Here is a 13,160-nt window from a genome sequence, read left to right as displayed (position 1 = left end):
TTTAAGTTCAAATTTTTTTTATTACCTTTCCCTTGCAACCAAACAAAGCCTTATAAAAACAAAAGAGATCTCCCACTTCACGGGATCTCACCTATTTGCTACGATCTCTTAATCTCTTCAATCTCTTTTACCTAAACCCATCCTCTTCTCTCTAATGTATTATCCAAATAAAACCCATATCACAGTTACAGACAAGGACTGTACATGCATGTAATATATCCATTAGTGTTGAGCTATTGTAAGACTTAAGATCTTACAACATAGTTACAAAAGGAAATACCAAAAGAAATCAAGTGTTGCACCCAGAGTTGATGTGCCTAGATCAAACATATCCTACACAAATTTAATAGTATCCATGCTCATTCATTCAGATGGTTTAATGCACGATATATCCTCAAAAATTGGCTAGTTCTTTTCAAATCATTACTACAATTTGATTTTTGACTCTTTGAAGTGTTAGCTAACAAGAGTTTTTTTTGTTTTTTGGTAGGAGGGTGAGGGGGGGGAGGGGGATTACTCTCCCGTGAACAGATCCGATTAACAACTTAATAACTAGATTTCTCTAATAATACATTATCTCTATAACCCTTTAATTAGTTGTAATTGAATAGCCACCTGTATATCCCATTACATCTAAATCCTATAGCGACCCCTCTCTCCTGCACAAAAAAAAAAGAAGAGGGAAACAGAGGGCAAACTAATACCACCAGAGGTCAGCTCTACGACGTGTTCAAACTTCATATTACCAGCTCTCAACTATCTCTTTTCCATTGGATCTGTGTTAGCCACTGTTTGGGGATCGGAATCTGGAAGATCATTAATACCATCCACTCCAGAGTCCTGTCCCTTATGTTTCTGAAGTTTCTCCTGCACAAACGCCACAGAATATGCATGAGAAGTCAATTAAGTTTAATATCAATCGGAAGATGAACACAGAAGTAGAACGTTCAATCAGTAAATGGAAAAAGCAATGGAAATGATCTTGAAGATCTTCGTTTGAAGGAAACAAAAAATTCTAGAAGAAGAGTTGAAGAGAATCTGAATGCAGAATGGTGGAACATTGATACAGGAGGCTAAGGTTGCATCTTGGACTGGATTAACCAAAGTCCAAGAAGGGCACAACCTAAAATTTTCACTGGAAGGGAAACAGATTTTTCACATAATGACCTTTGGGGTCACCACCTGAAACCAACATCCATAGGAATGAGTTAGCCAATAATTCCCTGCTTCAAGGAGTGACGTGATCTGCTTTGGATGTATTTGACTGAAGAAGAAATTATTAGTGCCAAATATAGTTAACACAGGGTAGGGTTTTGATTTATGGCCTAAGTTCAGGGGAGGACAATGTAATGTTCCATAATTTATGGCATTGTTCTCCATCATTGTCACCAAACTTTTATTAATTCTGTTCCCTATTCTCTTTACCCATTCAGAGCATGTGTGTACTCTGGCACAAGGAAAGAGTGCCAAAGATCTCCTTACTTGAACCACTCACTTCCAGAATATCCGTTGTACAGGTTATTGCTTTTGTCACCTGCCCAAACATAGGCTGATGTGGGACCATCATGGAAGTTCAAATTTCCTATCAGTTCAGCAGCCAAATGAGACCCAACCAATACACTCTTCATAGGAGGTCTCATAGCCCATCCCGCAATGGCAAAGTAAGAGATTAGGGAATCAATCCAAAAGGCAAGGGAATAAAATGGAAATGTAAAGAGAACAACCTTAAGTAGTTATTGTGGTTCAGGACTTAACTATACTTTTGGTAGTTATCAGGGTAAGTTTTAATTTTAGGACTTTGGTTTTCAAAAGGGGAATTTCCAGTCATTGGGATGGATTACCAACTAATTAGTTTGCATCTAAGTTGGTTTCTTTGTTTAGTAATTTATAGCTCGCAAGAAGTCCACATTCTAATTTCTATTTTATTCTTCTCCTTCTATGATAACGGTAATCGTCAAGTAATAGAAGGAGCTACACAACCCTTCCTCAGGAGGTTCATTTGTTGTTCTTATGTTTTGGAAATAAGAAGGAAGCTTTGAATATTCTCCATTCCTCTTCTTAACCAATTGCCACAACCATGGTTCTTAACCGAAATTTCGTGAAATATTTTGATTTTGAGGCAAACCAGATTTTGACTGAAATTTCAGCATTGACATTTCGGTCATTTCTACTCATTTTTGTAGATTTCAATGAAATTTCGGCGGAATTTCAACTCATTTCGGCCAACTACTACAAAACCTCAAATTTTTTTGCGAAGTCCTTCATTTTGCTACTGAATCAAGACCTGTTGGTCAACTGTGGAGCATCTACTTCAACATTTGGGTGGGACTCAAAACATCATTTGTCCAAAGTTCCTCAAATTTCAAATTTTCCACCTATATAGCTGTTGTGATGGACTTTGAGAGATTCTTCAGACGAAGGATGACCTGGCCACCATATGTCATAGGGTCCAAAGCCAAACTACCATTTTGGGTGTTCTTTTTTCTAATCTATTGCTTCAAACATATGTAAACATGCTTAAATAGGCAATCCCTCTTGTCATCCTTATTTTTGGTGAATAACAATTTATTGAAAAGAATAATAAAGTCAGCTAACTATCAACCAAAACCTATACCAAGAACAAGTAAAAGCTCATAATGGATAAGAAGTACCCACACAATACCCTTCATTCAACTAATTGCATAGATTAACAAATGAGTCTGAGATATGAACTTGTGACAGCAGTGCAAGGAAATTATGCATGCTAGTGATTTTTTCCCCTTTATCAGTAGTGGCATGATTATTATGCCTTAAAAGTAAAAATTGGAAAGTAATATGCCTCCGTGATCAGATTTGTGTTTGTTAATTTTTTAAGACAAACCAGACAAAAACAGGATATATGGAAACTTTAGTAAAAATATGAGTGAAGGAGTGGTTTAAATTAATGATTAGGAGATACCTAAAAATTGAGAATTTCCAATAACTAGGTTAACTCATACAAAGAGAAGGAAATTGGTGGGGGATAGGTACGATGAACTCTAGGTTCAGATTACACACCCCTTTAACAGGATATCAAGAAAACCCTAGAACAGAATTTAGTTCAACTTCTAAAGTCAAAAGCAACCTTTTCCGAAGGAACTCAGATTCCGGTTAATGATCAGAGACTGCTAAAATAGATGAGCCCCAGAATACATCAATGTTCCAATGGTTGGATTGAGCACAACAATCAAATAATCAAATCTGGAATTGAAGTGGGGCATATTTCGGAGATTTCAGAGATGTCCAGATCAGTACAAAGAGCTGATTGAAGGACCCTTCTAGGAGGCTCTTTAATACCCCAAGAGATGAGGGCAATCTGCTGGCCAGATTCCCTTACATCAGCAATGTCGACTTCAGAATAATAGGGCCCAAAACAGGGCTACTGCCAGCTTCTAGTTAGTGGTTCTATCCTGTGATCTAAAGCTCAATATGAACAGGATATGAACAGCAATAATAGTTGAAGATTTATTTTCCAAATTCAGGTTAAATAAGATTCCAGCAAGCTATTCACCCAAAAAAAAAAAGATTCCAGCAAGCTTGAAAGATAATAGATAAAATCAATACTGCATCAGGATTTATGCTCAATCCAACGACCCTTTTTTTATCCTGCAACAAACCAAGGACTCGTATACTGAGGAGGAATATGAACATAGCATTTCCTATTAACCTGCAAGATTCCTCTTCCTAGACCTTTTTAACACAAGATTTGCATCAGGAATTTTATGCCAGTTAATTATAATGGGAAAAAAACAAAAATGTAATTCTAATACTTGTCCCTATTCAAACTACTGACATCATAGGCATTTAGACGGGAGAAACCACAAAAGCATCACCACTTGGAGAGGAAAAAGTGAAGAAAATATCAATGTAGTCAAATAATGGTTATGCAAGCAAAACATGATTGGATAATCATTGCATCAGGCAGTCGAGTCTCAAGAATAAAGAAGTTAGAGGGCGCTGACTTTGGAGGTTGAGCCTTATGTAAGATAATGTCATGGAGTGTTTGCTGTGGCATGGGGCATTGGGAGAAAGCAGAAAATTTGAAGATGAATGGTTCAATTAACAAAGTTATTAACATGTTCAGCTAATTATTAATACACCGGCCAATTGAGCTTAAAGAATTCAGAGAGATGGAAAAAGCTTGTTTTGTGAGTGACTGAGATCATAAATTGTGGCATAGTGAAAATACTGTATTGTCATCAGCCAACCTCAACTTTTGGCTTTTCCTGAAGTTGGCCTGTCCCCACATCCTTCTCTTTGCAGAGTTTGATAAAGATAATTCATGAATACTTCAGTGATTGCATAATCAAACACAATAGAAACAGAAACAGATCAGAACTCAAGGGAAAGCTCAAGGAAGGGGAGGTATTCAATGATGCCCCTTTTCTCACTTGAAACAGAAACCAAAGGTCAAAACAAGCAAAAAGGACTTACAGTTAGAGAGGCATTCTCCGATGTCAGTTTTTCGCAGTCTTCCCGCAAACGCTCCAGCTCTTCTCTGAGTGAACTGTTTTCCTCTCTTAGTGTTTCCACACGCTGGGCAAGTTCTTCACACTCAGCCTACCTCCAGATTAACAGTAATCATTAATAAATGAGGATGGGTAACAGTGTAACTTTACCCAGAAAAACACCAGAGGATGAAAAAACTAAATCGATTACACACTTAGCATGCATCTGTCAAAATTAATATCATAAATTACAACTCAGCGCTAGGGTGCTTTTTAAACTATATTCGCCTCCTCCATGCATAAAAAAAAATTCCATCACCAAATCAACATGAAATGCACAAGATATGGTTGATTGGAAGTTTGTACAAAAAACATATTATCGATTGGCACTTTCACAACGGAAGATCAACTACATAGTAGTGGTGTTAAATATGTGCCCTAACATAATTCAAGTATGTATCAAACCTGTTTCCTCAATCTTGAACGCCGTGCTGACTCCCTGTTTGACTGTTTCCTTCTTTGCCTCTTAAGTTCTCGTTCATCCTAAGTCACAGGAGGGGAACACATTCAGAAACATGAACCAAAGAGGCATAGAAACACGCATGGACGCACATGCATGCAAGAATGTGTGTGTGTGTGTGTGTGTGTGTGAGAGAGAGAGAGAGAGAGAGAAACCTGTATCCAGAGTTCTGTAGGAACACCATCTCGAGTTTCTATTTGACCGGAAGGGACTATGGCTGCAGAAGCAGGGACCTTGCCTCGGGCTGGAGCAACAGATGTTGGTGCAGACCCTCCCCAATAGTCCATTCCAATGTTCAGGTTTGTTGTTGGACCAGAGACACCATTCGGTGGAACAGCCATTACCATACTTTGGTTCAAGATCCCTTGGGTTGGAGGCGTCTGTGTAACCATATTTGAGACACTGCAAGCAGTGCTCCCATTCTGGGCCACAGCTGTGATCGATCATACATAAAGTAAAAAAATTAAATAATGTATACAGAAAAGAAATCAGGGAGCATGAGCAGAAAACTCAACTTTAAAGCTTACCATCAGCTGAACCTTGTTCACCAGATAGCTTTTGCTGAGAACTCTGTGGAAATTCCATAAGATATCTCATTTACTTTCTAGCAGAACATGATGGGAAACAAATGAAATTTTTCCAATGTCCATACAGTTTATGATTTAGATATTCAGAACAGATCTAAAAAGTAAAATCAGTATTCGACTGGGGGTGGCTGGATGGGTGGGAGGGGGAATTTCAGAGAAATGCTAATCCTGCAATATAATGTAGGACATTGCTCCCATTCCATGGATATTAAGGAAAAAAGAAGTATAGATAGTTCTAACTCAGCCTTCTCAGCCAACCATAGAGTAAGCAACATAAGGGGGCAAACCCTAAGCAATCAGGAAAAGTACAAAGCAGAAAGTTTGATATGGCATACATTTTGTGAATTCGCATCACTTCCTTCACTTGAACCTTCACTTCCACTGTCCCCACTGCTTATACCATCCATTGGCCATGATCAATACAGTGTCAAAATGTCATAAATATGCTAGAAAATAAGCAAAACCTAGAGTTGCTTTACCTCTGAGAAATGCCACCACTGGCAGATGCCCCAGATGCCTTTCCCATCTCATTTCCCTTGCCGGTAAGCATACCCAGGCTTCCTAAGCTTCCTTTAGATCGCTTCAGAGGACTCCTGCTCTTGCGGTCACCTGCTTTATCCTCTCCATCTTTGCCACCAGCAGGAACCTGAAATCTTAGAATTTTTCATTTGCCATATTGCAGAAACTGGGAAAATGTAGAAATGACTTCTAGGGAAATGAAGTACAAGATCGTTGATAATTGTTTGGACCAGTCACTAACAACATAGAACATGTACCTATTCTATCTGAAAAGTACATACTTTTAAAGTTCACTTCAAGCCCAACTTGATTGTACCACATAGATCATGCGTAAACATGCATTACATGGAGATATGGATAATTGGGTATCAACATTATGCAGCCATTACTCAGAAGAGGCATCCAATACTTACAGAAGCTTCAGCTGTTCCATTCAAGGAAGGCACTGCATAGGGGCTATATGGATGAGATCCCTGCAGTGATATACAAAGAAATGAATATTATATGGAGATAGCTTTTCTGATAAATTATTACATGGAGAAAAATTTTATGCCATCAAATAACGTAACTCCTTAAATAAAAGGCAATTAAAAGCTGCAGAAGATTTAAACAGTATTAGCAGGAAGATACCGGCGGGAGAGATGGATGTGCATAGAGACCCCCATGCGTATACATGGCAACATATGGAGGTGGCGGTGTGCCATATGGAGGCATTAGGTGCTGCAGGGAGAAAAAATGTTAAAGATGCTTCAATATTAGAGCAAATGTACATCCAGCCAGGGACTCCAAAACAAAGTTCAATCAAATCATGTGGAGCTCTGTATGACAAGTTATACCATAGCAACAAAGCAGCAACTCGTGCAAATTACAATAGTAAACAATAAGGGGAAATACCTGTCCCCACATATAAGGATGACCTTGAGGACTGGACGCAACAGGAGAAGGAAAGAACCCAGGTGGTGGCATTGGGGGGGTTCCAGCGGAGTTATAGTATGCCTAGAAGCAGGCCCAGATATGCTTCAGGATTGATGAAAAATAAACCAGAAAAGAAGTAAAACTTAGAAATAAACTCAGTACCTGAAGTGAAGCCCAGTCATGGTAAACTGTGGCAGGGCTGCTAGCCAGAGGCTGCTCCTGCATTAAAAAATTCAAAAGAAAAGAAAACAATGTCAAATCTAAGAGAAAGCTGAACAGAAAATCCTTTTCAATGACACAGACCTGAGCTGAAGACGACTTTGGTGTCTTTGTTGAAGCTTCCGCGTCTGCATTCCCCATGATTGAAGATTGTCGGATATCTTAGATATTATCTAAATTCATTCCTTATAAGTGGATAATGTGTCCCTGAAAATTCGAGTCAAGAAAGTTAAGAGAAGTCATACATAAAATACAGACTTCATTATAGCCAGAGAAAGGATAACTACCATATAATATTCTTTACAACTTGCCATCTTTTGAAGAAATTAAATACATCAATGTTTCTATTATGAATTCACCATCATTCAAAAATTGAACATCATTGTGTGTGTGATGCAGATGCAAGGAAGAAAAGGAGAAATTAGCATGGTAGTTTCTCTTCCTTTTCTTCCTTGCATCTGCATCAGTGTGCATGTGTGCCTAAAAATATCAATTTGTTGAAACAGTCGTCAGAAATTTAATAAAGAGCTTATGGGATTGCATCAATCTCATGATCAATTAAAGGATACACACCTTAGGAATTTCCAACCTTTCAGGACAAAAAAAAATCAGTACAATCAGATTGGTTTTACCACAAGAAGTAAATTTAGATGAGTAAAATCAAAGACAAGGAAATATCCAATGACATTGATTTTGGCCCCATGAATCAAATGCTAGATCTCAGTTCTTTGCATGGAAGCTACCAGCATTCATATTTGATTACCACACTATTATCTCTAGTACTTTGACCATATTTCTTCAAAGATTAACTTCACCAAATGAAAGGAAAAATGTCCACCGTCAAAACCAATGTTTGGATGGTTTCGACCTCACCTTTGCTGAAATCATTTCATTACAGGCAAAAAAAAAGCCAAAATATTTCTACCGCCCAAGGGGGGAGGCAGAAAGTGAACCTTTTTATTTGTGTCGTTACAGCCAAAAAGGCCAAATGTTTCAGAAAGAAGCAGAAACTGACATGACAAGAACTCCCCCAAAAGATACATACCGATCCCAACCTTTTCAATCGAATTTTGTTGTTTGACAAAAATATCTAAAATATCTGTCTGAAGCATTAAATTGATTGATTTGAATCAGTTGCTTAATCATTTTTCTTGGACTGCCTTTTTTCATAGGCAACAACCAGAAAATATTTCATCAATTAGGGATTCACGCTTAAAGTGCTTGAACCTAAAGAGGGCATACTAGAGTTTAGGTCTACGGAATTGAAATTTGAAACTGTGATTGAGTCATGGAACTACTGAGGTAAAAAACCAGGACAGGACTAAGGAAAGTCAACAGAATTGCGAATAGGGTAGAATAAGGGTATGATAGGAGACAATTTATAATGTGTGACCTAGAGCTTGGATAGAGCTGAACATTCAATCAAGAGGTTGACTAGGAAGGACCGCAGGGTGCAACAGGGCAGGAATTGGGTACAACAGAAGAACAGTGGAAGAAAGAAAGATAGTTGTGAAATCAAGGTAGATGTAGAATGGTAGGATTTATGAGGGACAGATGCACCAAGATAATGAGAAAAGTGTCAGTCTAAACATAGCAGGATTGAGAGAGAAACAAGGAGTAGCAAACTATTGAAAACTGACCTACAAAACAGAACATCTGTGGAGCTTGAGTAGGCTGAAGAAGACGGAGCAGAAGCAAGCTTAAAAATAGTGATTGATAGAACTCACAAGTAGCAGAACTGAATTGAAAACTGACCCTACTTATGGCCTAGGGAATCCACCTAATCAGCCAAGTAGAATCTCTCCAAAACTCACAGTCAATCCACATTAACGTAACTAGTAACAGAAGAATTTCATTGATCAAAATTGTGTCCACAACTGCGGGGTTGATACCTTATTACAGTGTAGGGATCACCCCAACTGCTTGGGTTACAATTGTAGACTTCCCAACAGCTGAGACACGACACAAAATAGAAACTAAGCTACTCTACTTTGTTAACAAGCTTCCAGAACATGAACAACGAAATATATTATAAACAAAGTTACAAGACAAGAAAATAGAAACTAAGCAGTGGCTTCTGGAAATCTCTATAACTAGTAACCAGAACGGGCCCAAAACAGGGGATTGATCAGCCTATTTTACCTTCTTCCTGCTGAGTGCATCATATATGTTTTCCTCATGACTGCTTGATCTTCTAATAGACTTAATTTCAAGACATTTAGCTATGCATTTAGATCACAGGTATTTGAGGCTTCGAACTGAAGAGTCAAGCTCAAAGGCACCAAATCACAGATGTCATAATACCAACTAAACTCAATACATGACTTCTTTAGGTACCCAAGAATATATTCAAATAAATGAGCCCCACACCACTCCTTGTACAGTGATTATATGCTAAAGCTCAAATAACCCTACTGAGATCATCAGAGTCAACCTGCAATTTCTACTCAATTGCACTCTTTGAGCAGGTTTTTCTTCCCCCCTTTTAAGGAACCATTTAGATGGTGAATCCTATGGTGTATCTCAGCTGCATTTCGTCCACAAGTTGAATATATGTAACAAATCATATTTGTTGGGAATATATACTGAGCTACACCACCCAACAAATTCCAAACTTCACCAAACAGTGACAGTAAAAATTCATGTGTGCTTTTCAATGATTGTATTCAGTCATCCAAAAATTAGAATGTTCATATATGGTTTTTCTAATATATAGAAATTACACTACCTATGTATTGGAATACTAAAGGTATCATATACAAGCTATCCAGATCCAACCTAAATGGACTCAATCTCACATTTTTTTCTTATGCACCCACAGAGAGAGCCTACAGAAGCCATAAGACAATTATTATGCAGACCCAATCTGTTGTAGACCAAAAACAGTAAACCAGTAGAAGGAAATCAATCAGAATCAAGTTCAAGACAAGAAGTTTGAGATAGATCAGATCTGTATCAAACCTGGTCGGCCATAGAAAAAGAGGTAAACTATTATAGGAGGTATTCCATGTTGACAAGCATCTGGACCATTGCAAAGAGAACAAAAAAAAAAAAAAAAAACTGGAGTATTCCGAGGTGACCATATCATTAAAGATTATTAACACTATTAGGGTGAAGGTGGTGGGATGAGCAGGCACTTTGAACATATTCAGAAAAATCTGTTTTGATTGGAATTTGGGGGATCCATATGCAATATCTCAATCTTGTAGTCCAACATCATTCCCCACCCAGAAAAAATGTCTTGAAGCTTAAAATCCCAATCCAAGCTCCTAAGAGAACAGGCAGGATGAGCAGTTAGAAACCATTAAGATCATATTGACCAGTAAACTAGGGCCCTACTCAAATTACAAGTTCTATCACAGTAGGGTTGAACATTGAAGACCATTTTTGGTTAGTCAAGTCAATCATTATGCAACCCTCAATTGATTGCAGAGGAAGATTTAGCTTTGGTTAATAGTTGGTTGACCACTAGAGAGGATGGTCCATGGAGGAGGGGGTGATCAACTAGCTCATTGACGGGAGAGTTGGCAATGGGAAGGACTGCTAGATCACCAGTATATATAGGAGTATAGGACCAAACCCCTATGATCTAGTGCCCCTCCCCCCTCCTCTCTCTCTCTTTAGTGCTATATTATTTCCTTCTGTAGTGTTCCCATTCTGAAAGTTTTGAGGTTTATTCTAATTAGTATAGTCACAATTCACGAAATAAAAAAACACATTTTAAATAGCAATGGCTAATAAGTACAGCTAAGCGTCTTTATTGACAGGGAATCCATGCACTAATTTCTCGCATCTCACTTCATCAGGAATAAAATTATAGAGGACGACAATAGACATAATAATAGAGAAAATAAAAGAAATTTATTTCATTTTGACACACCCACAAAAAATGTGGTTAATTTTGAATCTAAAAAAGACCATTTGTCATGGTAGAAACCTTTACACAAAAGGAGTGAAAAAATGTGATAAAGCACATGTTTTTTAAGATGAGAGATGTGGGTACATAAGAAGCCAAACAATCATAACAAAGCAGACAACATTCCAGCAAATTTCAGGAGAATAGACAGACAATTCAGCTGAGAACTTCAAGCAAATCACATATCCTTAAACACAGCTATCATGACCATAAGCAACCATGTATTGATTAAACTTGCTGATAAATCATTCTTAGATGGAAAACAAGAGGATTTGTGCTCAGAAACTGTCATCAAGCAGATGAAGGTTCTCAACCAGAACCCTGAACCCAATGCCTGAAACTAATGACCAGACATGACCACAGGGCACAACAAAACAATTGACCTAACAACCCCCCCCCCCCCCAAAAAAAAAAAAATCTCTGCTTAAACAACCCAATATAAATCAAACAAAAATACCTCCACTGTGCATGCATAACTCCAGAACTAACATGAAAGAAGAGAAATTGCTACTCAAAAAGGCTACAATAAACTCCAATTTTGTGCCTTTTCTCCTCCATTATTCTCGGAAAGAAAAACAAAAAACCTTAACAATAACAGAATTTTTAATAGAGAAATAGGAAGCACACAAGAAGCAAAATTCTTACAAACACACTTATCTTCACCAAAAGGAACTGAGCTAGTAAAAAAATAGAAATTCCAACAATAACAACCTGAGAAAGCAACAATAATAAGTAAAAAAAAAATTTGCCACATAAAATTACATTCTTTCAACACAACCAGAGCTCCGTAAAATACTAAAATTACAAACAAAACATACCCTTTTAAACTCTGCAAAATCCTCTTTGTTCCTCTGAGACTGAAACACAGAAACAACGAAAAAGACAAACCCTAAGAGTACAAGAGAGAGAGAGAGAGATTGAAGCAGAGCAAGGGAAAGGTGTGGAGTTTTTACTGGAGAATTTCGTTCTAAATATATGGCATTAATTTCTATATAATTAAAATTTTCAGAAGGTAGAAGGTAATAAAATCGATCTCGTCAATCCTTCTGAGTTGGGGAAGATCGACCAGTTAGGGTGCAAACGCTCCTCCGGACAGCGGGAGAGAGACCGCTGTCTTGCCATCCCATCTGTACCTTAGGCGCACGTTAGTAAAAAATGCCACAAGTTGGTTTGCCATATCAGATGAAAAAGATACTTCTCATGTTTGCCAACTAGTTTCTGCATCATAACCACGGTCTATCAAAATAGATCAAAACTACACGTAACTTTTGGGAAAATTATCGCCCTAGTACTACTGGGGGTGCACCGCCCATGTGAGCACGGTGTGTGTTTGCACCGTACGGAGAAGTAAAATAAGAAAGTGGATATTAAAAGACCCTTGTATCCTTTTATTCTTATTGGTTTTTGCCAAGCATAGTCCCAGACTTACAAAGTTGGATTGAGCTCCTCTCCGGGGAGCACAGCATGCCCAGGAGGCATCCAGCCGTTGGACTGTGTCACACATCCCTAGGCATGCACCAAGATGTGTGCACGTCTAGGGATGTGTGTGGCAAAGCCCAACCCTTGGATTCCCCCTGGGGATGCCCTAGGCTCTGAGCTCCCTAGAGAGGAGCCAGATCCCACAGGGTTTGAATTTTGAAAAGGAAAAAACAACGCCATTCAATTGTGCAGCGCACACTCCCCCTGCACCCAGACACACAGGCGCACATAATGACTGATGCATCTCCTGGAAAGATGGAAATGACTAGGGGTGTGGTCATCATTTCATGTGCCCCTAAGTCGGGACACAGGGGCAGCGTGCACTGTGCGATCGGGTAGCGTTCTCTTTCCCTTTTGAAAATTAATGAAAATATACAAAACAAAAACGATTATTTACAAATGGACTGAGTTTACCTTCAACCATAGTCATATTGACCGAGACCTTTGAATAGTGTCCATAGGAGATTGCATACAGTAAGAGAAAGGTTCGATCATTCGTAAAAAAGGAGGTAGATTTTTATGGTCATTGATGGTGCAGT

General features: G+C 38.4%; 1 protein-coding gene across 2 annotated transcripts; it reads right to left on the bottom strand.

Annotated features, from left to right (window-relative positions):
* Positions 1-507: 507 nt before the first annotated feature.
* LOC122645444 (bZIP transcription factor 1-B-like) lies at positions 508-12,054 on the bottom strand. Of its 2 annotated transcripts, none has more exons than XM_043838744.1 (13): positions 11,961-12,054; positions 7,311-7,433; positions 7,170-7,226; positions 6,987-7,088; positions 6,723-6,812; positions 6,506-6,565; positions 6,053-6,219; positions 5,909-5,963; positions 5,514-5,556; positions 5,142-5,419; positions 4,932-5,009; positions 4,453-4,578; positions 508-867 (listed from the first exon to the last, which is right to left on the bottom strand). In XM_043838744.1, the coding sequence occupies exons 2-13, from the start codon at positions 7,365-7,367 to the stop codon at positions 757-759; spliced, it is 1,224 nt and encodes a 407-aa protein (XP_043694679.1). In that variant the 5' UTR covers positions 7,368-7,433; positions 11,961-12,054; the 3' UTR covers positions 508-756. The 2 variants fall into 2 exon arrangements, with proteins under 2 accessions (XP_043694679.1, XP_043694680.1); XM_043838745.1 differs by having other exon boundaries at positions 7,170-7,220; positions 7,311-7,432; positions 11,961-12,026.
* Between the last annotated feature and the right edge of the window lie 1,106 nt (positions 12,055-13,160).

The sequence above is a fragment of the Telopea speciosissima genome, chromosome 11 (genome assembly GCF_018873765.1).
Source record: "Telopea speciosissima isolate NSW1024214 ecotype Mountain lineage chromosome 11, Tspe_v1, whole genome shotgun sequence".
Taxonomy (NCBI): domain Eukaryota; kingdom Viridiplantae; phylum Streptophyta; class Magnoliopsida; order Proteales; family Proteaceae; genus Telopea; species Telopea speciosissima.
The sequence above is the reverse complement of the archived record's forward strand: the minus strand, read 5'-3'. Positions and strand labels throughout refer to the sequence as shown.

Excerpts from the sequence above, each read along its gene's own strand:
- LOC122645444 (XM_043838744.1), bottom strand. The coding sequence starts at position 7,367 with ATGGGGAATGCAGACGCGGAAGCTTCAACAAAGACACCAAAGTCGTCT. Across the intron at positions 7,227-7,310 it reads CAAAGTCGTCTTCAGCTCAG|GAGCAGCCTCTGGCTAGCAG; the intron begins GTCTGTGTCATT and ends TTTTTAATGCAG. Across the intron at positions 6,220-6,505 it reads ATGGAACAGCTGAAGCTTCT|GTTCCTGCTGGTGGCAAAGA; the intron begins GTAAGTATTGGA and ends CTAAGATTTCAG.